This window comes from Dermacentor andersoni, chromosome 6, assembly GCF_023375885.2.
Source record: "Dermacentor andersoni chromosome 6, qqDerAnde1_hic_scaffold, whole genome shotgun sequence".
In the NCBI taxonomy this organism is placed as follows: Eukaryota; Metazoa; Arthropoda; class Arachnida; order Ixodida; family Ixodidae; genus Dermacentor; species Dermacentor andersoni.
Genome location: NC_092819.1, coordinates 82,072,168 through 82,099,929, shown reverse-complemented (window position 1 = coordinate 82,099,929; position 27,762 = coordinate 82,072,168). Strand labels below are relative to the sequence as shown.

The window sequence follows — 27,762 nt, the reverse complement described above, 5'->3', positions numbered from 1 at the left end:
GTTAATGGATAAGAGCAGATTGGGTGAGGGAACAAACGCGAGTTAATGACATCTTAGTTGAAATCAAGAAAAAGAAATGGGCGTGGGCAGGACATGTAATGAGGAGGGAAGATAACCGATGGTCATTAAGGGTTACGGACTGGATTCCAAGGGAAGGGAAGCGTAGCAGGGGGCAGCAGAAAGTTAGGTGGCCGGATGAGATTAAGAACTTTGCAGGAACAACATGGCCACAATTAGTACATGACCGGAGTAGTTTAGGAAGTATGGGAGAGGCCTTTGCCCTGCAGTGGGCGTAATCAGGCTGATTGTATATAGGTATTTGTTTTCTTTTTTTTATGTAAAGCAGTTCAAATGTTATTTCCGATTTAGCAGCGAACGTATTCCATCGAAAGCTTGCTCCGCCGCCTAAAGGGTGCATGATGAAATGATGGTGCATGTTTAAAGCGTTATCAGCACCAAGACATTGCGCGGCCGCCGAAGTAATGAAGATAGGGAAGGCGAACCTCTTGGAAAGTGCTCGGCAGGGCCGTTCCGATCGTGACCGCGCCATCGTGACGACAGGCGAAGCGGAGATATTGACATTACAGGGGAATATTTTTTCGTGCCAGTATTACTTTCAGAAAGAGATAAGGGTCTAAATGCTGTGTCATTCATTGTCGTGTGGTTTTACCGATGTGTTTAAACAAATGATACATTTTTTTCTCTCAGAGTGTACGTGTGCGCAAGGGCACACGCGCATACACACACGCATGCGCGCACATACACATACTGCGCACGCAAGCATGCGCATACGCACGCAAGTCTGAGCACTCACGCTATAGACGTGCGCACTCATAATCACTATCGCTTCCTGCTGCTTCTCAAAAACGAGCGCCTTCAAACCGACTGAAAGACACTCGCTCTGCCATTGCCGTTCCTGTAGAGCTGTAATAAACAGCTTTACGGTTTAAATTGGGTGCTTGTTCACGGGCAACTGCCCTTTGCTAGGCTTTGCTCCTGTCGTGTGACTTCACTGCTTATCGCTCATAAAGACACTGCTTTAGCGCAGCAGAAATAATTTGTTACTCAGTGCCGTAAGTGATTGTGTTGCTGGAAAGGCGCACCTTCTCCGCGCTGCTAGGTGAATCTTTCCGAGAGTCGGCCGATATGTTGAAATAAAGTTTTATGAACTCGTATGCATTCTGCAGCGCTGGTGCATTGCTGTGAACTTCCACGGTATGTCAAAGGGGGAAAGTTCAGAGTTCTTGAGTATGGTGCGCCGCCAAAGGTATTACGATGACAACCGAAAGGCGGCAATAAGATGACGATTTTTAAATAAAAAAATACAGCATAAAGAGGGCAGCATGACAAGGATGGCATGATTTGCAAGCTTGGGACTCAGTGGGGCGCATGGAAGAATGGGTTAATTGAAGCTCACTCGGAGAGGACTCCCTCTGCAGCGGGCATGTAATCGGTTGATCATAATAACGAAGACGATAATTCCTTACGCTATGCCCTTGATCTTGATTATATGAGTGTTATAACTGTTTTGGAAAGGAGTTCCTGGGCTGGATCAGAAAAGCCCTGAATATAGGTTACCGAAGCGTGATTCGTAAGCGCGCTACAACACCTGCCGGTGAGATTAGGTTTAAGCACTGCGGAAAGCTTTATCATCATCACTAATGTTTTGGAGAGTACGGTGGGAGGTGCTATTCTCAATTTCTTTTCAGGCGCATTCATGCAGCCAAAATCTTAAACTTTCACTACACTGTTGAAACACGCAAATGTTTTGGAAGAACTCGATTCAAGTATAGATATTTGCGAAACAAAAGCTTTTTTTTTCCCGTGTAACCTTCGTCACCAAATTTTTGTGGCTGGTATTACCAGTGGTTGAAAAAGAGTATCGCCGTATCTAACACCCAAGATGAGAACAGTGTCGTTATGCTAGGTCCCTATGTGCTGCTGGAGTGCGCAGGAAGTTGATCTTCAACATTCGTTGCTGAAGCGCACAGAAAAACACAAATTATTTCTTTGCCTGTTGCCACGCAAATGCCAAGCACAAAAACAGAAGCATCTCAGCAGTCAATACGATACCAGAACAAGAACTCAATGTAATGCAGGCATATTTTATTCGTACTTCAGGTCACGTAGGCTGCAAAAAGAAAAAAAAATACAGAGTCTGCTTTCTACCTCTTAAAAGGACGTGATGAGAATCTTGGGCTTCGGACTTGATGGACTGGTATGGTTTGGGAGTGCCTTCGTCGGCTTTTTATTATTTCAGAGAATTGTAGAAAGCTCTGATGATGATGCCCGGGCTGCTATGTTCTTTTCATTGCCTAGATTTAACATCGCCATGAGAGTGGTCATGTGAAATTCGAAGTCGGAGGCAGAACTCACTTGGAGTAGTGCATTGGAGAATGCATGCGTGGAGTGATGCAAAAGAAACCCAGCAGTGCCTTCTTTTTATCATCTTATCGGGTGTTAGGCATGAGCTGTTTCGTCATTTTGTATTACCAATTTAGTAAAGGCTCCACCAAATAAGTATTACTGGTATTCAAGACACCAATGCATTATTATTGTTCACGTTTTACTTGGCATATTAAAGATACTGGTCAATGCAGCTAAGCGTGTGATGCCGGAAGCCGCAGGAAGGAGTAGAATGCTCGCCTCGTGCCATATTTGAAGGTGAAGAGCCACAACAACAATCTCGTCCTTGTTGGTGCACAGCGCGTGACACCGACATATTCACTGTGCTCTTGTTCAGAGGATGTAATGATAATGTGATGTGTAGTACGGCCATAAGCTTTCGCAGCTGGACGGGAAGGCGAGTTTCGGTGCATTTTAGTAAACAAGTAATATGTACGAAAACTGAAAAAAAGAAATGCATTTCGACTGTGCTAAGGCAAACCAACGCATGTTTTAATGAGTAGCATGCCTACTTTCTGGCTACGGTAGAACTCGCACACCCTCGCCCTCTGACTGAACGTAACGGTAAGTCTAGTTTAATCTGGGATGTTACTCACGCGACATATGCTGCAGCGTTTCCAACGCAGCAGCCAGCGCAGAAGTAATAGCGCTGGCGTTAGCAAGCTACAAGCCCAGACTTCTGGAACTTTCACGCTCCGCAGCCTTAAAGACCTGCATTTCAGGTCTGCGCTGCAAGACCTGAAATTTTTCGGGCAAGACACTCGCAGTCATAACTGAACGAGTTTCATCGTGAGGATCATTATTACTCATACTCTGACGTGGACTGGCCAATTTTGGAGGATAGGAAGGTATACTCAGCAAAGAACCAAAAGATTAAAAGCAATCCTAAATGATACATTGCCCATCAAAAGCACGGCGATATTTCTGATGGCTTACTTCATAAAAAAATTTTCCAGATGCAACGCATATGTTAGACTAATGTTAGGATATGTTAGGTTAAAATAATAATATGTTCAACTATTATGATAAATAAATAATATGTTGGAATAATATTTTTGAAATATAAATGAAAAGTAATTTTTCTAGCAGAATGCGTTCAAATTCTAACTTTTCCTACAGTGTAACAAGAACAGATTATCTGAGGTATCGTCATTTACCTATCTCGGAATCATCTTCACTCGTAACCTCTCCTAGACTCTCCAGGATATTACTAAGGTGTGCGGCAAAGCAGCCAGGTCACTGGGTTATTTGCGTCGAAACCTCCAAAACTCACCTTCTAACATTCGTAAGCTCGCTTTCCAAACGTTGGTCCGCCCACAACTTTAATTTTCATCTTCAATCTGATCCCCCTATCAAAGCTCTTAACGACCATGTTAGAAGCTATACAAAATAGAGTCGCTCGCTTCATTTCTCAAAATTATAATCACCATTCAAGTGCGACGCAAGTTAAACTCTCCCTTTCTCTACCGCAGTTAAGTAATTGCCGTGACATGGCCCTCTTACGCTTATTTCCTAAATACGTGTATGGATTTAACCAAAAGGTTTTAAGCATTGAAACGTCACCGCACAACTCACCTACACTACCCAGTAACCTAAGCTTCATGCGCATTTACGGTAACACTGACGCATTTAACTGATCGGCGCTTCTACATGCCATACTGCTATGGAATAGCCTTCCCGATAGCACAGTCGCTAAACCTAACCCTGTGAAATTTCGACAGTCACTTATTGCTCATATGATGGACTAACCCTTGATCCTCTCAAATCATGTAGTGAATTCTTCTCTAGGGTTGATCGGTTTTCTGCGCAACTACAGATGTATATATTTGATGTTCCCGTAGTAAACTCTTTACCAGTGTTAACGTATGAGTTTGCTTCACGATTGAAACTTTTGTTTATATGTACCCTTTCGACGTTATCTTTTTCGTGTTACGGGTTACTGACTTAATTATTCAGCGGTCCTCCCCCCCCCCCCCCCCCCTGCCCTCTATGTATCAGATATTCGATATTGTTCCTACTGTTCAGTTGTAGCATGCTTTGCTTGTTTACCAATTTTTGCGTATGTGATCATGGAATTTTGTCACCTATTGTTTATATAACTTCCTCTAAGCCCCCTTACTTAATGCCCACGAGGCACTGTACGTCCAAATTAATTATTTATTCAATTAATAAAGAAATGTAAAGCGAAGCTTTGGTCCAACGTTTAGTTTATTCTAACAGGAGATGCGTACAGTTTTGTTTACTTTAACCCTATGCAACGCACATTCTCATGCAAACTTGATTTTTATAAAGTTTACAAAGGCTAAAATTAAATCTCATGTGATATTTATGTTTAAGCACTACGCCACTCAAAAGTTATGCCTAAATGCACAGTTCAAACCAGGGGGATGAAGAGTGTGAGACGTCAGCGCAGCGATGTCATGAAGTCGAAGGCAATGTGCAATGCTTGGTGATGGCAGGCTTTGCACACAGAAGTATGTATCTATCGATGCATATATATACAAAGATGTTGTATTGGTTGTGTTCCAGCGGCACATTCCCGTTCTGGAAGACTCGCCAACAATGGGTATACATTCAATGGCACATACCAAAAGGCTAAATAAAGAAGATAGATCTGGAGCATAAAAAAATTCGTTGAATACATTTAGAGGATGCTTTAGCTCAGGTGCTCCAATCTAAATAGACGTAAAAGGAGAATTCATTTTTCTCGGCAACCACTGCGCCAAATTTGACGAGGTTTGTTGCATATAAAAGATAAACTTAATATCTAGTGACTGTTGGCTTCGAATTTTAGATTTGGGATGTCAATTTTTTATAAAAAAAATTAAAGAAAGCGTAAATTTTCTTTCAGAAAATTATCAAATTTACAACTCTAACTCAGCAATGAAAAATGATATCAGTTTCTGTGACTTACATCTAATCGCACATTGATATGCTACACATGAATCTAAAAAAATGTAGTGATATGTAATATGGCTTTTGACGTAAGATTCATGTAAGATAAAAAATGACACATGGAATTTGTCTGCTTTCAGTGATCTAATTCGGTCCGTTTACAGAACCACAATATCTGTTCTTGTTGCAGACCTATTCATTTGTAAACTTCGTGCTGATATATTTTTTAGCCTTCCGAATTTTTCAAAGCTTCTAAACAAAACTGAGGCCCCAAATCAAAATTACGCTTCCAACAGTCACTAAAATTTAACTTTCTCTATTAAATGAACAAATTTTGTTATAATCGCTCCAGACGTTATCTCAGAAAAAGCTATTTTGCGTTTTACATGTATTTGAATTGGCCGCGTCGGAGTTATGCCCGAGCTAAAGATTCCTCTCAACAGGGACACCTGTAAGCAGACATTGTAGGAACATGTTTTATGTAGCTATTTAATATTTATTACGCGAAACACAGACGTTCTTACTCCCACTACGGTTAATTCTGAGGTTTTACGTGCCAGAACCACGATTTAATTATGAGGCACGCCGTAAGGGGGGCATTTCGGATCAATTTAAACCACCAAGGAATTTTTAACGTGCCCCCAATGCATGAAACGTGGGCGTTTTTGCATTTTGCCACAAAGGAAATGTGGCCGCTGTGGCCGTGATTCGATCCAGCGACCTCGTGCTTAGCAGCGCAACACCACAGCCTCTAACCTACCGCGGCGAGCATTCGCACTGCATTGTCAGTCAGCGTAGAATGGTTATATACAAACCGGTTGGCTGTTCATGGCATCTGGTGCACATATAACCTTCATGTATATTAACCCCAAAATGTAACAGCCGAGATAATGACAGATTCAGCAGCACACAGCAGTCACACAGGATACGGGAGGGTTGGCAAAGACAGAAGCGTTTTACTAAGCTAGGAGTAAATAAACAAATCAAACACAGCTGACTAACAAAGAGTCAAACCCTGTTGATTAGACTTCACTAAAATGGTAGAGAATTGCGCTGGTTAGGCGGAAGTTATGCGCTTGCCCACCATATGTGGTAACGATTGCATCCGGTTATATAATGTTCTTTCTGTACAAAAAATAACAAGTTCAATGAAGCTTTACCCTTCCGCATTTTAATTATAGGTTTTAATTTAAATATCTTTATATTACCATGTAGGTATTCTTGACTTGATAAGTTCTTGCATTCAGCGAAGCTTTGCTGTCCAGAGGTTCGCAATTTAACAATGCGAGCAGCACTTGTATAAACTCAATCTTCCCTATAGACAGATTGCGAACACGCGAAACATTGTCGCGTCCACGGAACGCGTTCCCTAGCATATCCAAGAGCTGAATTCTCCCGTTTTGTTTCGATCGTGGCGGACCGAAACGAACCGAATTTCGCCGGTGGTCGCGCGCCCGTTGACATTTCGTGCTTTTATTTTCTTCCCTCTGTTGCTCAGCGCAAACAACGACTGTTGCTGCACTGACGAACAGTCCAGTGCTGTGCGGCAACTCGAATGGAGGTTCGTTAACCAGGCTGCCAGGGTTTCTACACACTTCGGTGACGGCAGTTCCTCACGCGCACGAAAGCCTCCAGCTGGCGGACTTGGGGCTTAAGGCCGAGGACGACGCCCTGAAAGGGAGGTGCACTTTAGTCGTGAGGAAATGGCCTCAATTGCCATCGACGTTGCCTTTTGCCAACTACGTCCGTCGACGTCTTCTTTCTTCATCCGCGTTCCCAGAGGAATGACACTATCACCGCACGGCACAATCGATGTCGTTGGCACCACACACGTGTCGACGGAGTTCTCGCAAGAGCTCCGCGGAGACCCGGAATCCTTGGCTTTTCACCTGCCAAGCGCCGAATTGAGATGGAGTATCCGCGCTCTGCTTCCGTGATTCGCCCAGATGCGCACGTGGCAAGGAATGCTTGTTCTTTTTCCTTTTTGGTTTATTGTAGACTCACGCGGTCAAAGCGTAGTTATTTACACGGATGACCTCGAGGTCTCTGAAGAGATGGGGCTAAATATCCTGCGTCTCGCATCATACTGGGGAGCCGATATTGAGTTCCCGTATGAAGGAAAGGAGCCTGGCTCATGATAAATAATTTATCCATTTCTTAAAGGACATTTTCGTCTCGAGTATTGATCCCCTCTTGGGCCGTGTTTGCGACGCCGAATAATTCAGCTTACCGGAAGAACCCACCGTAGGTGTAGCGCGTCCACTGTGTCGTCATCATATGTGCTGGCAAATTATGCAGTATATGGGAGGTTCTCGACAGGGTTAAATTATTAAATAAGTTTACGACGATGGCTGGTGAAGTAGAGCATATAAGGCATTTAGCATGTTGCAACCAAATCGCGTAGCTGTCTCTTGATATTAAGAAAGACGCACAAAAAATCAGGTATCTTGACATTAAGAAAGACGCACAAAAATTAGGTAAGTCACTTCTAATCAGGCCAATAGACTGAATGAAACTGTTTTGAAGTGTCCATGAGCATGTCACAAATACTCCCGAGATCCCTATGTGGTATCGCTCATCGACAGGTAGGGACATTAAGAAAGACACGTTTATTGAATATTTACTATAAACCAGATTGGAACTCTGGTTCTGCCACAAGGCCTACGACTTATTTGAGCCTGTTTAGATAGACGCGTGTCAGGGGTGGATTATGGTTAAATTTTAAGCAGGCTAGTGCGTCACGGACTGAGCAAAGTAGGCAAAACCAATGTGACGGTTCTATTCGCCCGGCACCTCCACGCTGCTATCAACGCAGAGAAGACGTGACGCATTCTTTCCGCAAAGTGACAACGGTGTTGTGCACGTAACGTTTTGTGCCTGCATAAACTTGCCCTAGTAGCCCCAAGGTCTATGGCTTTGGCGCTCCGTACCACCATGCCACGGGATCGGTCCCTACAGCAGTGGCCGCATTTTGATGGGGATAAGATGCAAAAAAAAGGCCTGTACTTCGATTTAGGTGCACATTAACGAATCTCAGAGGGTCTAACTTAACGCAGAGTGTCCTGCTGTGGCCTATCTCAAAATTGGATTGCGGTTTTCGCAAGCAATACGCAAGAATCTAATTTGCGCTTACACAAGCCCTATATACTACATAACGGTATACGCATGGCTGTTTGGTAATAGATCCGTTGAATGCAAGAGCTGATTATATATATATATATATATATATATATATAAGTGAATCAATCAAACAGTGAGCTTTATTTAAACAAGTCAAGGAATGTGTACAAAAATAGTTGGACCAATAGCCAGTGTGGCTAGTAGCTGGTCCAACACACAAAAGTACATATACAGGTCAACAGTATCTGCTCGATGAGTAAGCACATTATTTACATGAACAAGTACTTTTTTTTTAGGAAGAGCTATTACGTTTGGCTAGACAAGAAGAAGCGTTTACATACAAGATCAAAATTTCTGGTTACCTTTACTTCCACAGGCACAGTGTTCCAAGTTATAGTGCCAAAGAACTCTAATAACCATTCACCGTATACATTGCTACAATAAGGAAGGTTTAAGTTAATGTTAGTTGCTTGCCTGGTGTGTGCACGTGGGAAGTTAGATATGGTGTTGGGTAAGGGAAAGCTGGTGTTGAGCATTTTGTGAACTAAACAAGTGATCTTATAATTTCTTAACGCCGTGAAAGAAAGAATACGAAGGTCAGTAAACAGAAAGCTACTTGGGTGGTGAACAGAGGAATATGTCATTATTCTTAGGGCGCGTTTTTGCAACTGCACTATGGGTGTTAAGTAAGCTTTATATGTTAGGCCCCATATTTCACAACAATAGCTCATGTGGATATGAAACAAAGAAAAGTATATGCAACGAAGCAAAGCACGAGGATAATATTCCCGGGCACGGGCCAGTGCGTAACAGCTGAAAGCGAATTTTCTACAGGCAGCGCTTATTTGTTCTCTCTAGTGCAAGTGATTGTCTAAAGTAACACGTAAATATTTAAATCAATCAACTCAATCCAGAGTTCGGTTCGCTGGAGGCAAAGTGAACTCATTGTAGTTTAGTATTCTCCGCTTAGAGTGAAATATGATATACTTACTTTCATCAGTATTTAGGGCTAGTCTATTTTCTGAAAACCATTTAGTTACTTTTAGCAGTTCACCAGATATAGTGTCTTGTAATGACGAGAGGGAGTCCCCTGAGTAAACTAAGGCGGTGTCGTCAGCGTACATCAAAACTTTTGACAGGTTAAGTGCGCCTGGTAAATCATTTATGTAAAATGAAAACAGAATAGGGCCTAAAACGGAGCCTTGCGGTACACCGCATACGATATCGGTGAAAGCAGAATGATGTTTGTTAATTACCACTTGTTGCCTACGTGCCTTAAAGTAGCTGTGGATAAATTGAAGCGCGTTTCCAACGATACCATAAGATTAACGTTTTTCTAAAAGTATGGAGTGACAGATCGTATTGAACGCCTTTCTTATATCAAGAAAGAGTGACACAGCAATGTTATTCTTGTTAATAGCAGAGTTAAGCGATTGCGAAAGTGCTAAAACTGCGGTTGATGTAGATCTACCTGCAACAAAGCCATGGTGCTCCGGGCAGATAACGTTATTCCTTACAAGAAATGCATTTAACTGCAGCGCAATGAGCTTTTCGAATAGTTGTAAACTACACTAAGAATTTAAATCGGTCTATAACTACTTGGATTGTTCGGATCACATGTTTTGTACACAGGGATAACCTTTGACACTTAAACACGTGACAAAGGGGCACACATAAGACATCAATATTGTTTTTCAATATCTTAACTTGAATACCGTCAAGTCCGGATGCGTTATTAGCCGATAATTTGCCTACGATACTTTTTCTTTCATCAAGCGTTATTTCACCAAACGAAAAATCACTGTCGACACTTCTCTGGATCCTGGTTGTGGGAATTGAAAGTACAGACTGCTTAGATATATTGTCACCAATTTTCGAGAAATAATCATTGAAGTCGTTAGCAATCTGAGGGGACGGATTTTCGGGAGTAACATACTGCTTATCCTGTAATCCTACTACATCTCTTAGTATTTTCCATATTTGCCTTCCATTGTCATTTAGTCGTTTAATCAAGTTCGTATAATAGAACTTCTTTAATTTGCGAATTAGCATACCTGATTTGTTTCGAAAGAATATAAACTTGGTTTTGTAGTAGTTGTTAGTTTTGTTATGTTTTAATTTATTATAATAGTAGTCTTTCCTTTTCAGTACAGCAAGTAGGGACTCATTCATCCACGGACATGTGGCGTAATCATAGCTGGGTCGTGAAGCGTACCGCGATTCTTCTATCGAATTGTAATGGAGTCAATAACGTTTTGACATTTCGTGTGAACGTTCTCATTGTAGAGGTTATCAAAATTTGTAGTGAATAGGATGCTGCGTACACGTGGATAGTTAAGCCTTGTCGAACATTTGTGGTGTGTTTGGCGAAAAGATTGCAAACAATCCCGAGGCAGAAACAAAAATGTTGGACAAGGATCAGCAATTGTGGTATCATAAACACCTGCCCGTACATCGATATCAATATTGCACACAATATGATCGATGAGAGTTGAAGACATGTTGCAAACACGAGTAGGGGATGAAATCACATTTTTAATATTAAATGACTGTAGAAAAAATCCATACTCATAGCAGTCATCCCGCTTCATCGAGCTCCTCCTCCGCCCTCGGCAGCAAGCGAAAACAACCAACGAGTACGCCGTCGTATAGCGGGCAACGTGTCGCCAAGAATATGCCGGCTGGCAGCCGCACGGCCAACTGCCCGGCCAAAAGGTTCATGAAGCAGGTAACGGCAGCCTCGAGGCTACCTAAATTACCGAAGGACCAAATCAAGATCATCGTGCGCCCCAAGGGAGGCCTCGACGTTTCCAAAACGGATATCATACTCCTCGCCCAAGCCCTAGCCATGGCGGCGGCCCTGACGGAACAGCAGACTGCCGAGGACACCGTGTGCCCAAACAAGATGCAGAACATTTTGGTTATCTCTACCCCTCACGATCAAAACGCCAGGGCATATGCAAAAATCAGCAAAATACATACTAAACTCGGCGCCTTTGAGGTGTCAGCCTACATTTCTGCGCCTGATGACACGTGCAAAGGTGTAATAAGAAACATCGACCCTTCATTTGACGAAGCAGCCCTTAGGAGGATGATTCTGAACCCAAGAAACCCTACGGCATTAGAAGTCAGAAGAATTAAGAACACGCAAGTAGTTGTTATACTCTTTGACGGCATGCGAGTGCCCAACACGGTCATGTGTGGAGCCGCCCTCGTTCCATGCTTTCTGTACAAACGGCAGGTGGATGTATGCTACGCGTGTGGTCACGTGGGTCACAGAGCCGACGTGTGCCCCAGTAGCGAAGAGGAAAAGAACAAGTGCCGTGGCTGTGGGAAAATGAAGTCTTCAGAGTCGCAAGATAAGGAACACCAATGCACACCCAAATGTGAAGCATGCGGCGGCCCCCATATCACCGGGGATAGGACATGCAAACAACGCTACCAGATCCCATATATCGTTAGGCGTCGGCGTCGAAGGCGACGGCAAATGGAGCGAAGAATACAGATGGACAGCGGCGAAGACATCATGATCTCCTACGCACAGAGCTCGGCGACACCTGCGGCAGCCCATGGTGGATCCACCCTGCGAGCCCGCTCACAATCGAGGGGGCGCTCTCGCTCCAGGAGGCGAACCGGCTCAGGGAAAGGCGGGAATTCCAGCGCATCCAGATCGAGATCCCGGTCCCGATCTCGCTCCCAGCCCGCCAAGCGGGCCACGTGGGCCGACAAAGTCAAGGGCTCCGGCACAGCGCCGTCGATGGGAAAGAAGACTACGACGGCCAAAGGAGCAAGTGGTGAGGCACAGTCAGAGCAAGTGAATGATCCCCGAATCCAATCACTTGAGGCGGAAAATCAACAGCTCAGGCGCGAACTTGCAGAACTTAAGGAGGCCTTAAATAGCATTAGAGGGCAAACCGCCGCCGATCCTCTGGCCAAAATAAACAACAGAGGCAAGCTAGCTGCCATAGAAAAGACCCTAGGACGCATGATGGAAATGCTCTCCGGGATGGAGACGAGATTAACTCAACTAGAGAGGCCCAAGGTCCAAGCCAAAGGCAGGCTTACGGTGTCGACAGCGCAGAATCAGGCGAACCCGAACCCCGAAAGTAGGGCTAAAGAGCTAATTGATCATTCTCAGTAGACAAAATGGCGAACACAAATAGCAACAACCTCAAAATTTGGCAGTGGAACTGCGCAAGTTTCCAGAGGCGCAAGGCCCCATTGGGACAGCTTATCAGATCTATTGCGGACAAGCCGCAAGTTATATTGTTACAAGAAACGCTATGTACAGCAGAATTTTCACTCTCGGGATACCGCACCATAGCATACAGGAGTGAAAAGGGCAGAGGTATCGCTGCCCTAATCAGAAAGAACATCTCGTTCGTTGAGCACGAGGTCCGCGCGTACAAAGCGGGCCTCGAGGCCCAGTTAATAGAAATCGTACCCAACAGAACAATCAATTCTAACATTTTCATTCTCAACGTGTACAGCGCACCATCGGACAGGAAAAGAGACTTCAAAACATTATTAGGCACCACGTCTAGGGCGGCGAGAAGCGCGCCTCTCGTTGTCGCGGGTGACTTTAACGCACCCAATACGGAATGGGGGTATCGTTACAAAAGTGCAAAAGGAACGAACTTAGCCTTCAACGCTGCAGAGCTCGGCTTAATACTCGTCACAGACCCAAGGCTCCCCACCAGATCCGGTAATTCGGTCAGTCGAGATACGACCCCCGATCTCACCTTCCTCCGAGGTATCGAAGGCACGTGGGACAACCTCCAGGAGGGGCTAGGCAGTGACCATTACATACTTGAAATTCTGTTGCGTGTCAAACCCAGACCACCCGCGAGATACGAGTATGTGGACTGGGACCTCTTTCGAAAAATCAGAAATGACACAGTCCCGCCAGACGAGACGTATGCAGATCTGCTAGAGAATCTGAACTTGGCAGTTTAAGGAGCAACCAAAGAAATCATCACGGATCTTGAAGTTCCTAAAATGGACTCGAGACTCGCTCACCTTCTGGAAGCCAAACACGCCCTCTCAGCAAGGTGGAAGACCCAAAAGCTTAATCGTAGACTAAGATCCAAAATCGCGCTTCTTAACAAGGAGATTGAAACCTATTCGGCCCAGCTCGGGCGGCAGCAATGGGATGAGACGTGTACCGAAACGGACGGGCGTATGCGAAGAGGTAGCGAATGGAGCTTATTGAAAAGTCTTCTCAACGATAAACAGTCTAAGGTCACCCTTAACCTTGCAACGGATAGGCTCATTAAGAAGCAAATTGCAATCGGTCTCACCGACATCGAATTAGCCAACAACTTAGCTCATACTTATCTCCCCCTCGCTAAAGATGCGGATCGCCCGGTAGAGCGTGTGAACTACATGGGATTCTCGGCACCTGATCTAGACGAACCTTTCACCGTGTCAGAGATCAGACACGTTCTCTTCAATCTAAACGGCAGGTCAGCCCCGGGACCTGATGGAATCACGAACAAACTTCTCAGGAACTTAGATGATAGGGCAATCGAGATAGTCACGGCCAAAATAAATGAGGTATGGAAAAGTGGACAGGTCCCGATAGAATGGCGTACCGCAAAAGTGGTACTCATACCCAAACCAGGAAAACCCCCACATATAAATAATCTGCGGCCTATATCCCTTACATCATGCATCGCCAAGGTTGCGGAGCACGCGATACATAACAGGATAACCGAACATATTGAAAACAAGGAGCTCTTTAGACACAACCTAATTGGCTTTAGACAGGCGTTGTCCACACAGGACGCTATGCTTTTGCTTAAGAAAGCAATCTTTGATAACCCTACTCGCGACGTGAGAGGGATCCTCGCACTGGACCTCTCCAAGGCCTTCGACAGGGTCACGCATAAACACATACTGACGGAGATTTCGTCTCTCAACCTGGGCCAGCGGTTTCATGATTACACCAGATCTTTCCTCGCGGATCGCAAGGCACACCTCCGATTAGGCATGGTCACAGGAGGACCCTACGATCTAGGCACCTGCGGCACCCCGCAGGGCTCGGTCCTGTCCCCACTCTTATTTAATATAGCCATGCACAAGCTCTCCACTCGCCTCGCTGCAATCCCAAACGTTGGTCACGCCATTTATGCGGATGATATCACGATCTGAGCACCGGGCGGATCGCTAGCCATGCTCGAACACTCGTTACAGAGCGCGTTGGAGGCTACTGAAGACTTTCTTTCAAACACGGGCCTTGAACTCTCCCCCGCTAAATCAGAGCTATTGTTATACCGCCAGTCCAGACAGGGGGTCAGAAACCTTGCGCCTCTGGAAACTCTGCCGATAGAAATTCGAGCTAAAAATGGGCATCCTGTACCGAGGATGGACTCGGTGAAAATTCTAGGTCTCCTCATTAATGCCAAGGGCTGTAACTCGACGGCCCTCAACAGGCTCACTGGACAGGCTAGTAATGTCCTAAGACTTGTAGCCCGCGTCTCAAATCGAAGAGGCGGTCTCAAAGAGAACAATTTGCTCAGAGCCTATCAAGCATTCTTCTTGAGTCATGTTATCTACATCGCACCGTACCTTAATTGGGGTAAAGCGGAAAAGGCCAAGCTCGACTCCCTAATCAGAACCGGCCTCAAGCGCGTGCTCGGCCTTCCGCAGTCCACAAGCACTGAGAAGCTGCTGGAGCTAGGACTCCATAACACCATCGATGAGCTAATAGAAGCTCACACAGCGGCTCAGATAATGAGACTTTCATCCACTAAGCCAGGGATTAAGATTTTAGAAGAAGCAGGAATCCAACCCAGACATGAACCGGCGACCAAAGTTAGCTTGACCCGGGAAACCAGAGCTCGCATCATGGTTGAGCCCGTTCCGCGAAACATCCACCCAGTGCATAACGAGGGTAGGAGATTGGCGAGAGCCAAGTCCATCCTTAAAAAGATAAATCAGAAGAAACTAGATGCCCTCTTTGTCGATGCTGCCAGATATGACAGTGGGGATAAGTTCGCTGTCTCGGTGGTAGACGCGGCAGGCAACCTGGTCAATGCAGCCTCTGTTTATACGAAGTTTGCCCATGTGGCGGAGGAAGCGGCGATCGCTCTGGCTTTTCACAGCTCAAAAGTTCCCGCTATCATCGTCTCGGACTCGCGCACGGCGGTGAGATCCTTCTCGTCCGCTATCGTATCGGAACAGGCGAACAGTATTTTGCTTAAAGCACTTCAAAAGACTAGGGCGAGCAGCGAAACATACCACATCTCGTGGTTCCCAGCCCATCTAGATAGCTCAGTTAACCCGCTTGGATGTAATCCTAACGAGCAGGCCCACCGGAGAGCGCGTGATTTCACGTACCGCGCTGTCGCGGGTAGCCAGGCTCGTAACGAGGTCAATATCCACAAAGATCCATTATGTACTTTCCATGAAATTGTTTCCCATTATCGACTGGGCAGGAGGACATTTCCACCCCCTCACCCTAAATTGAACAAACCTCAGGCTAGCACACTCAGACTTCTGCAAACCCGTTCGTATCCCTCTCCTCGGTCTCTTAACAGGATAGATCCTGCCCACTCACAGTCGTGCCCCAAATGTGGTCATGACTCATGCTCTTTTGAACACATGCTCTGGCTGTGCCCAGCCCTTAACGCCTCTCCACCCATCACGAAAGAACAATGGCAGGAATCGCTCAAGAGCAGCAATCTCCACATGCAACTCCAGGCTGTCCAGAGGGCCCACGACATTGCGGCGGAACTTCATCTCCCGGTCCCATCGTGGGTGGCGCCACCGACTTGATCTTCGGGAGCCTTCGGTTTTAGCTCCCCAAGATCTCAGTCCCTCAGGACTCAAATAAAGTTCTTGTCATGTCATGTCATAGCAGTCATCTCTAGACAAGTCGATTTTCATGTCACCACAAATGATAATTGGATTGCCGACAGGTATTAGAGGGTCAATAACAGTTTCCATCACAGAGATGAAATTGCTAATACATGAGCTAGGAGGACGGTAAACTACGCCTATGACAACACTACATTCAAGTTTCACAAAAAGTGTTTCGGCACTTTGGTTGCTGTACGTACTGTTAAATAGGCATTGAAACCCGAGCCTGTGGCTTATAAAAAGCGCGGCGCCACCACCACGTGCTCTAATTTCTCTAGGTTGCGATAGCATCATGTATCCAGGTATTGTTATTTTTTTCATCCCTTCTGACCCATGTTTCTGTTATCGCGATGATGTGGTAAGAAAACGAGTGTTGCGATATGTAGGTTAAAAATACGTCTAGATTTCTGTTAATACTACAGATGTTGCAGAGGACTAAGGACAAGAAATTATGTCCTTTCCATGTTTCTTCAATATCAGCAAAAGTCCTCATTTTTCTGTCTTTTTTTTAATACTTTTTCTTTTTTTTATACGCTTACTGCACCTGAGCATGGTCCTCTGCGCACGTCACATGCAGTACACGCGAATTTTCTGTTTTGCGCATAAGGATCTTCCCATCTGACACCCAACTGAATCTCCAGTTATGTTCCCCCTTTGCACTCGTCGCTTTGCCCAACAATACCTTGTTCGCTGGACACAAGTGTTCATTAACAAAAATTGGAGAAATATCCTTAAAGCCAAGAAGAGACGTGTCTATTCTGTGTTTTTCAGCCGCTTTAAGGACCCTGTCCCTGACCTTACGGGACACAAACCGAACTACGACATTTTGTTTCGCCTTGTCTCTTGTGGGAACCTGACGCATTACCTCTATGTCTGAATCCTGGATTTCAGATTCGACACAGACAGCAATAGCTTTCATGGTTGAGGCAAGGTTTTCATCTGGAGCCTCAGGAATGCCTTTCAACTCCAAATTGTTTTGGCGACTGTGCTGCTGCAGGTCCACCAGTTCTATCTTAATTCCTTTCAAGTCTTTTGAAAGGCGGGTGTTCTCATTCGTGATTTCCTCATTCAAGGCTTTGACTTCAACAAGTTACTTCCTTATTTCTACGATTTCTGTCTTGAACGTTTCAAACTTTTCATTATTGAACTCCATGCCCTTCCTTACGTAATCGATCTCTGTTTCTATGACTTTAATTATGTCTCTTTTTTTTGTTTCGGCGTGCTGCTTATCAAGCCGACCTGACAAATCTGCAAGCGCCTTAGCTGCTTCCTTCACAGTCGAAAGTGACTTATCAGACATTATATTGGCAATAGACGGAGCAATCCAGAAGCCTAAGCGTTGTATCTATTATGAAGTAGGTAGTTACTGATGTACAGTCGCGGACAGAATAAAATGGACCACGGTATCTCCGAAAACGTTCGATTCCCGAGCAGCCTGTAGCAGTAACCAGTAAAACTGCCCATGACAACGTTGTTAGCATATTCTAGTCGAGGTCCAAAATGCAAATACCAGATTGCATTGTGAGGTTGCGGAGATATTCAGCTTTTTCTTAGATTTCATGGTCCATAATATTCTGTCCGCGACTGTACTTGCGTAGAACAAGCAAGCGGTTACTTGCCGATCGACTCTGTGGCTGCCTGGATTGCTCTGCTATGACGCCTTTTTCCGCCGGAGCAGCGTTTATGTAGCCGCAGAGTGACGTCAACGCTGGTTAGGGCGCAGACGCAGTTTGCAGCCTGGCCGCTGTAAAATGACTTGCACTCCACCTGGTGCTGCGCTGCTAGAAAGCTTCACAGCGAGGTGGTGGCCAGTGATGATCCCGGGGCTGTCTGCCGGCGATTTCAGCTGCGTAGAACAAACCAGCGGTTACTTGCCGATTGACTCTGTGGCGGCCTCTCGATTGCCCCGCTATATATATATATATATATATATATATATACATATATATATATATATATATATATATATAATTGTAAGTTAAAGTTGGAGGATGCTCAAGTTTCGCCTTTAAATGCGGAAAGCGATAGTATTCAAATATCCCTAACTGCTTCTCGTGGTTCCTGGAAACTGCAGCTAATGTAACGGTAATGTTTACAGAAAACGCTCGCGGCGAACGCTACGAGCGAAGGCGAGCTTTCTGGTAGAAATGCGCCCTTTTACGTGGACTGATCCCGAGAGGTAGTGCACAGCCGCGCCAAAAATGTTACATAATTTTCATGCTTCTGTTATTGTTTGCCACTTTTAATATTTCCGTCTGAGAAAATGTAAGATCAAATGCACAGACTCTCGGTGGTTTCTTCCGTGACATTTGTTTGTGGGCTATCATTCTCGAAATTCCGAGCAATAACTTTATCAAGAAGGTAAGACAAAGCATAAGCAACTTTAGTGATAAGATGGTCTGGCAATAAAACCCGCATATACCGCATGCCACATAGCGAGGCGTGGCTTATACATATACCTAAATATATACGGAATCTTTCACTCATGGGGATGGCGGCCCTTAATGCTATCGCGTCAAAACTGGCAATATTTTCTTACGATATTTTTGTTATAAGCAACAGTAGTAATGCATTATATCATAAACGATGTGTTTATCTCTCTAAGTAAAAAATTTGTGCACAGCGAATGAGAGGAAGTTATCTCACTGTGAGAACTGTTCTCCACTCAAGTCTATAAAAAAAGTCCATGCCATCTCAAATCCAGTTAGAAAATGTTGTATTTAGTGTTTGCTAAGCATACTTGAGTGCCCCGTTATTTTCTTAAGAAATTGTATGTTCTGGCAATTTAACCATCTTTGTTCATAGGCAGTAGGATGTGGAGAGTGCGTACGGATATTAATACGTAGAATTACGCTGTATGTAGCACAGACAAAGTAGGAACGGCGAACTGTGTGTTTAGCTTTACGTTAATGCTTAATGAATTGTTAATGGAGTTTGAAATATTCATCAATGAAAAGTGTTCTTTTTTCCTTTGATTTCCTGCATAAGATGGGGCGGGAACAAAATAATATGCTCCAAATTATGCTTCGAGGGAGAAACCTATTTGCATCAATCGCGGGTTCTGAATGCCAGTTTTCTAGCACAGACAAATAAAGCGCATGCGCATATTCAATGCAAAATTAAGGGGCTATTGAATAGCCCTAATCACTACCCTCCGGACTGATAGCCGCCAGGTGACAGCCGCAAACTAGAATTTCCTGAGAGAGAGAAGATCTTTATTTTTATTTTTTATTTTGCAGTAAACAAAACGAAATATGTAATGTTCATTTGATATTTATTCTTCTGTGGGAACGCATGCGGGTCTTAACAGCTAAAATAGACATAATTGATTGTGGATTATATAATCTTCCTGTCATAGCGTTTCCCGAAGGATTGCTCAAGTGCACGTGGCGCTGTCATCAGGCGTTTACCCCGCAAAACCAGTATGTCACGGCGAAGGCGACAATAGTAAACAAGTCCACGCCCTCGTCAGAGCCATCGCCAACTGCGATGATTCAAGGCAAACAGTTGAACACAGCCAGGATAGGCTTGCGCGCTTTGCAAGGGGCATTCCTTCACATGACTTCCGGGTGACTAAGAAGGAGGGAACCAGACACAGACGCCTTTCCTGCATACCACTGAGTCCTAATGGCCACGTCCGTGTCGGAGACGAAGTTCCTATGCTTCCATCTTTCTCTGTTGGTGCACATTGATTCCTGTGGGCTCTCCAGGCTCTCCTCGGAATAAGAGAGCTGCAAACATCTGGATTGGCAGAGAATGATGTCATCCATCTCTTGACGTCATATTGGGGAAAGGTGACGGGACCAGGACGACGGAGGCTTTAAAAGACGAGATGGGCGCTTCGTGATCTAGATTCGGCAGCTTGAACTTGAACTTAAGTGAACATCTTTTCTGCATCATTGTTCTGAAAAACGTAAATACAAACGCGCATAGAAAATGTCCGGGATGTCAAGCCCAGCCCCAGTTCTTTACTGCACTATCTTTCATGAAGTTCCCCCTCTTAGGACGCAACAGTGGTCTTTTTCTCAAGTACATTGACTGTGCTAGATTGTCTAGAATAAGAAAAGCTACAAGTCAATTTTTGGCATTAACTATAATTTATGTGAACGTTGTTCGTAGGCGACTGACGCTGTAACCAGTTGCACACTTTCGCATTGCGCGACAGCGCAGGAAGATACGGACAGAAGGGGGAGACAACATAAGCGTTCTATAACAACAATATTTTGTGACAGCGTGCCAGTACATGCATAGTGTACACATCCTCACGCATGCGTGCAACTGTTATCATCAAGGCAGGATCAAAGAAATTTGTTTTCGAAATGCATGCATAGAAGAAGGCTAGAAAAAGCACAACCTAATATAATTAGTAGAATCTGTGTGCCTGACACCTAGGATGTACCATCCTAAAAATCGATTTTCTTCTAGCCTAACTGCACTATCATTGTAAATTGTTCCAGTTGTACAGTGTTACTTTGTTTCTTCGACCTCTCAAATCAGCTATATGGTTTCTGCAACATGGACGAGCTATAATTGTGGCACTATTTTCGATTCGCAACACCACGCTCCTGGCACAGCCAGATGGAGATTGGTGTTGAACACTGTGGGCCAATAGCTGCGGTTTACGAAACTTCTCACTATCGAGACGGTTGAAACGAACGGAAAAAAAAAACAGAAGTTGAGGCACTTGGCCTACGTGTTAAAACAGGGTTAACTGCAGTCTGAGCCCCTTAAATGCTGACGTTAATGACATGTGCCGCAAATTATGTGTATTCAATAAACGTCACGTGTTGGAAACAGATCTACAATTTTGGGTACACAGTCTAATGCCTAATGGATTTGGAGTAAGGAAATCCTAATGACGACTAACATGTACACAAACGTATCAGCTTCCCAGAAGCGGCGCTCATTCATCAGTAACTGTACAGGGCGTTTCAGCTAACTTTAGCCAGTGTTTAAAAATATGCCGATGCGACCAAATGGATGTTGCTCACTTTTACATGTAGTGTGTCACGCTATTTTTTTTTTTTTGTATTTTGCTTTGCTAGGTAATTAGTCAAGATTAATTAACCTACTTCTGAAGCAACCAAGCTTGGAAAAAAAATCCAATTCGCAAGTTGTAGAGCGATTTTCAAAACGTCCATACAAACAACCTCTTTCTTTCTATCAAGTATTACTGTTTTTTCGCTTACTGCAGATGCCTGCAAAAAAAAAAAAAAAAAAACGTGACACGCACGTTTGCGTGTCGTGATTGCAGCGCAACCAGACATTTCTCGCATAAACGAACGTAGCATCCACCAGGGTGTGCTGCCGCTTAAAAGCCGACAGGGCAGTGACGCAGGCGTTGCCTGTGCGACTCACGCCAGCGATGTGCTTCCCTCGCGGCGGTTCATGATAGCGATAAGCAGACGCAGCGGAAGCACATCCGGCTAAATGCTGTGTTCGTTTGTACGCGGAGCGTTTAGGAGCGCTGAAATCAAGGCGCGCAAGCGGACATGTCACGTGGTGCTTTTTTGTGTTTCGCAGGCATCGGCAGTATGCGGAATAACACTAATGCATAATAGATAAAAAGTTAGAAACTGTTTAATCAGACGTTTTCCAAGTCGTTCTGCAACTTTCTAATTGGAATTTTTTTCTACCTTCGTTGCTTCAGAAGTTACTTAATTAATCTTGACTAATTATTTAAGTAAGGAAACTAAAAATATAGCGTGACACACTACATACAGAAGTTCAAGTTCAAGTTCATTCCTCAACGATGTCAGTTATACAAAGAATTGTATACAAAATTAGCACTACACAGGGAGCCCCGAAGTTAGAAACTGTCAGGGGGGACTCCAATACATGAACAAAATGAAAAAAAAAAACGAAATACAGATCAAGCATTGGTTACGGTGAGTTTACAGACAATTTGATAATATAAGGAGCAGTGCGAAAAAACAAGAATATATAAAGCTGTTTAGTAAGACAAAAATTGCAAAGAAAACTTCTGTAGTGAACAAGCAATGCAAGTTTACAGTACAATAAACATAGAACTAATATACCATGTAGCATTATAGCTAAGTCAATTATTATTACAACTGAGCAACATGCATTTCGTCGCGTCGTCTTAGAGTGCGTAGGCATATTTTTAAACTCTGGCTAAAGTTAGCTGAAACTCTCTGTATAAACCGGGACTCACATATATGTCTATCACTTCACAGAAGGGCAAACAAGTATTCAAAATTGAATGAAAAAGAGCAAGGTGCAATAGACCAGGACAGAAGAAGAACACAAACGACATGACCGGCACCGGTCCTGTCGTTTGTGTTCTTCTTCTGTCCTGGTTTATTGCGCCTTGCTTTTTACTCATTCAAGGATGAACCAACTAGCGCAAGCAAGAGTTTTACTTAAGTATTCAAAACTGTGTGGTGCAGATGAGTTTAGATTTGGCGGAACAATATACGTGCCGGTACCGTCAAAAAATTTGTGATAGGTACTAAGTTATTGTAAAAAAGGTCTAAATTCACGAATTCCTTCTAGTAACTAACGGCACAAAAGTTACCAACAGAGATCAGGTGCCCCAGAAAGGCTCCTTACCCCTGTTTGCAACTTTTATACTACAGTGTGCGGCTCTATCTGTCAGTCCCCTTCTGGATTTCTAATAACCAGTGAAAGTTCTATGTTGCCATATTTGGATTTCACTCGGTGAGTTCTCAAGGTATGATCCCAAACTAAGCCTTCAGAGAGGGACACTAGTGTCGAAGTATTCATCCGCAAACATGCGGAATGCACCGTCTTTGGACCTATTTTCTCAGTGCGGAGTAAGTGCTGCTTGAAAGATACGGGTTAGGCATACCTCGAAAGCGCCAAAGGCAAGGCACGTACCAGGTGGTCCACGTAACTTGAGCCAAACATGAAAAAGTATGCAAATGCCACGTAGCCCGACAGAACCAAGTTAATGTTGTTTGCCGTTGTTTGGAGATACTCAGGTAATTTTTAGCATTCCACGTAATTACAAAAATATTCGTAATTAATTATTCAGCTTATCAAGTATAATAATTAGATTAAAAGTGTGAATGAGAAAATTGTAGAGCAACAAAAAAAAACCCTCAATACATCTTTCTGTTGCTCAATACGTGTTACATAAAGGTGCTTTTCCAAGCATGAGATAAACCCAAGAATACACGCAAATTGCCTCAATAGGGCAGCCGTGCGATACTTTTTTGTATATATCGAAATTGAGAAATATGTTTGCTTAGCAATGCACTGCACGCATAGACTAGCATGTATTTTATTGTTCTCACTTCAGTGAGAATTCGGTAAGCAACAGTGATTAAGTTATGTAGATTTGCGTCTTAGGGTGTCGATATGACAATGAAAGATACCACAGTGGAAGGCTCCAGTTTAATTTTGACAACATGGGGTCTTACATGTAAACAGAGCAAGTTACGAAGGCGGTTATTGATGTAGTCATCCTCAAAACTTGTACACTGCGTGAGAAACGAAACGAGGACATTATGCCTATCAGCAAAACGCTATGTATTCTGAGCAACAATGGTAACTAGAAAATGTAATATGTTTGAGGCTACTGAGAGACGTCTACACAATATTTCAACATCCACCCAATTGTAGCATTTGCTACAAGCTAAACCCTTACGGGTTTCTCGAAAGAAAAGCCTCGCAGTTGAAGAAACATTCGTCCTGGTCTGGGACTCGAACGCGGGACCACCGCCTTTCCGGGGAAGCCACTCTACCACCGAATAACCAGGTGGCTAACAGATGGCAGGACGAAGTTGAATCAATTGCTACGATTGGGTGGATGTATCATCTTCCTTTAATAATTACTTCCCTTTCCCTAGCGGGTTTCCTCAGAACTATTGCGTCAAACTCTTGCCTTTGCTTCGAGTTGTCGATAAATTCGTCTTCGCCCTGCCATCTGCTAGCCGCCCGGTTAGCTAGATGGTAGAGCAGCTGCCCCAGAAAGGCGATGATCCCGCGTTCGAGTCCCAGAAAAGGAAGAACTTTTCTTCAACTGCTAGGCTTTTCTTTCGAAGAACCCGTATGGGTTTCCTTTATATAGCAATTGATACGATTGCGTGGATGTCTCGTTTTCCTCTAATTAATTACTTCCCTTCACCTTGCTGGTTTCGGCAGAACTATTACGCGGAAATCAATAATGCTGGCCGACCAATTTAATGAATGATACGTGTTTATCACCAAGTGAGACATAGATAGATAGATAGATAGATAGATAGATAGATAGATTGATAGATTGATAGATTGATAGATGGATAGATGGATAGATGGATGGATAGATGGATAAATAGATAGATAGGTAGATCAAGGAGACCTCGCTGCCACCAGATCAATCTGTCAAACAAATGAAACTGGACAAAGTGCCGGATCATGCAGAAGTATACCGAAGTGTGATTGAGTACACAAGTATAGCCGCAATAGAGATTTCGCACTGAAAGAAAGCAATTCGTACGAAGAAAATACCTGTTCTGTGGTATGCGGTCACTGCCGAATGAAAGTTCTTCAGGCGTAAAAAAGGACTCCTAAGTGACTTTCACGGCTCCTTGGTTCAAAAGTATGTAGCCTTCTGTTCGTTGCAGAGTGCGAACAAAGCATATACTATATAACAAATATACTTTGTTTAATAGTACCGCAAATTGGTAAATATTGCTACCAATGACATCTGAATGACTAATTCAATTTAACGTAATGTATTTTTATGGTTTCTCTTGGCTTCTCTAAGCAACCGGTTGATTATATCAATTTTGCCTGTACGATTTCTTGCGTAGTCATCTCCATAAGGAGCTTTAGTACAGCGATGTGAAGTTCATAAACTCAGTCAGACGTGCTGTTTTCTCATCCTTATAAAACTGCAACCTTCGAAAACAAGACGAAGATATTGAGCGCTAATAGCAGGGTAGTTGCTGATTACAATATGGGATTTTTAAAAAAAATACAATTTCACGTGAAGCAAAAGTTCACACGAGGTCTTCTAATCATCCCCCTCAAGGCTCCTCGCAGTGAGTCTGGTTATTCGTTTACCTTTACAACAAGCACAAAAGTGACTTTACACAATAATTACAGCTGTCAATCCCATAATCTGACACATCTTCATAAATGCGACGCCTGACTCACTGCCTATGGCACTGTGTTGCTGGGAACGAGGTTACGGGTTCGATTCGAAGCGGCGCTGACCGGGAATGGACTTTCCGATTTTCGAATAAGAATGTTGATGTAGACGAAATGGCAAAAGTGCTCAAGTACTTAAATTCTGGTAAACGTTAAAGATGGGGGTCAAAACTGCTCTTGAGCTCTTCGGACTACGGTGACCCTCACAATTCAATGTTCAACTTCAGGGCGTACAACGCCTCAGTGTGTTTATATCATATCACTAGATAAGCGAGACACTCCCGCTTAAATCTTCATTCTCACTGTATGCGCTTATATGGAGAATGACTGCTCTCGATAAGTGAATGCAACTTTGGGAGGTTATCAAGGGCAGTAGATGACTTCATTCTGACAGCATACGTATGTCGTATTCTTTTCTTGGATCTCTAGTGTGCAGCATGCTCAAGCAAGGCGTGTCCCTGGTGCTCGGTCCTCGCTCTCCTTCCGTGGTGTCGGTACTGGGCTCCACGTGCAGCGCATTCCACGTCCCGCACGTGCAGACCAGCTGGACCGCGCCAGAGGCTGATCTGGCGTCGGGCCAGCGCCGTTTCTCGGTAAACGTGTATCCGCACCCGGACATACTCAGCCGGGCCTACGTCGACCTGGCTCTCAAGACGAGCCGCTGGAAGAGCGTCACCGTCATCTACGAGGAAAGCGACAGTGAGCAAAGCGTATTTCGTAGGAGTCACATGGACGTTACAACTGATTGAGTGATGTGATGCTTGCCTGGCGGATTGCAGAGAATTTAATGTAGGTAACATGTAGAGGCAATTTAGGTAACTTGATTGTAAGTTAGCCAATCCATGGGGACCTTGCATCTAATTAACTGACGTGTTGCTAACTTGATTGATCATGAATAGCTAAATCTGGGTACTTAAAGCTCGCACTTCTCAAGCGTAGAAAACGCTGACCGTTGTGTCAAGGTTAACTAAAATCCGGAGCCCTTCTAAGACTCACTCTAATACATTATCCACGTAGTGTTGCCGACAGCTATGCTGGTTGTCACATTGTGCTGGAGAACTCACGCACGGATTACTACTCTCTTCGATTCCGGACGAGGTCTCCGACTACCCGGTGGAGAATAGCAGACGCAGCCTTATGAGTGGCGCCTCGTCTATTCGCGCATTTGCCATCGCAACATCATCGCACTCGGCAGGAATAGAAAGTTCCTGCATTGTTCGTACTTCGGTGGATGTCGAATGTTGCGAAATAGCAAAATTGTTTCACAACCGTCTGCTATACGATGTCCTTAAGAGGAAGCTTTAGCTCGGGCCCAACTCCGACGCGGTCTATTCAAATACATGTAAAACGTAAAACGCTAAAACGCTTGGAAAAACGCTAGCGTAATCCTAGTCCATAAGAAAGGGGACGCCAAAGACTTGAAAAATTATAGACCGATCACCTTACTGTCCGTTGCCTACAAAGTATTTACTAAGGTAATTGCAAATAGAATCAGGAACACCTTACACTTCGGTCAACCAAAGGACCAGACAGGATTCCGTAAAGGCTACTCAACAATAGACCATATTCACACTATCAATCAGGTGATAGAAAAATGTGCGGAATATAACCAAGCTTTATATATAGCTTTCATTGATTACGAGAAAGCATTTGATTCAGTCGAAACCTCAGCAGTCACAGAGGCATTGCGGAATCAAGGTGTAGACGAGCCGTATGTAAAAATACTGGAAGTTATCTATAGCGGCTCCACAGCCACCGTAGTCCTCCATAAAGAAAGCAACAAAATCCCAATAAAGAAAGGCGTCACGCAGGGAGATACGATCTTTCCAATGCTATTCACAGCATGTTTACAGGAGGTATTCAGAGACCTGGATTGGGAAGAATTGGGGATAAGAGTTAATGGAAAATGCCTTAGTAACTTGCGATTCGCAGATGATATTGCCTTGCTTAGTAACTCAGGGGCCAACTGCAATGCATGCTCACTGACCTGGAGAGGCATAGCCGGAGGCTGTGTCTAAAAATTACTCTGCAGAAAACTAAAGTAATGTTTAACAGTCTCGGAAGAGAACAGCAGTTTACGATAGCTAGTGAGGCACTGGAAGTGGTAAGGGAATACATCCACTTAGGACAGGTAGTGACTGCGGATCCGGATCATGAGACTGAAATAATCAGAAGAATAAGAATGGGCTGGGGTGCGTTTGGCAGGCATTCTCAGAACATGAACAGCAGGTTTCCATTATCCCTCAAGGGAAAAGTTTATAACAGCTGTGTTTTACCAGTACTCACGTACGGGGCAGAAACCTGGAGGCTTACGAAAAGGGTTCTGCTTAAATTGAGGATGACGAAACGAGCTATGGA

General features: G+C 44.2%; 1 protein-coding gene across 1 annotated transcript in view; it reads left to right on the top strand.

Moving 5' to 3' along the window:
• The window catches only part of LOC126522463 (glutamate receptor ionotropic, kainate 2-like), a 364,802-nt gene that overhangs the window by 107,455 nt on the left and 229,585 nt on the right, over window positions 1-27,762 (top strand). Inside the window, exon 3 of the mRNA XM_072288773.1 lies at window positions 25,834-26,103. Within this exon, the coding sequence (XP_072144874.1) occupies window positions 25,834-26,103 (270 nt within the window). The remainder of the gene's footprint in view (window positions 1-25,833; window positions 26,104-27,762) is intronic.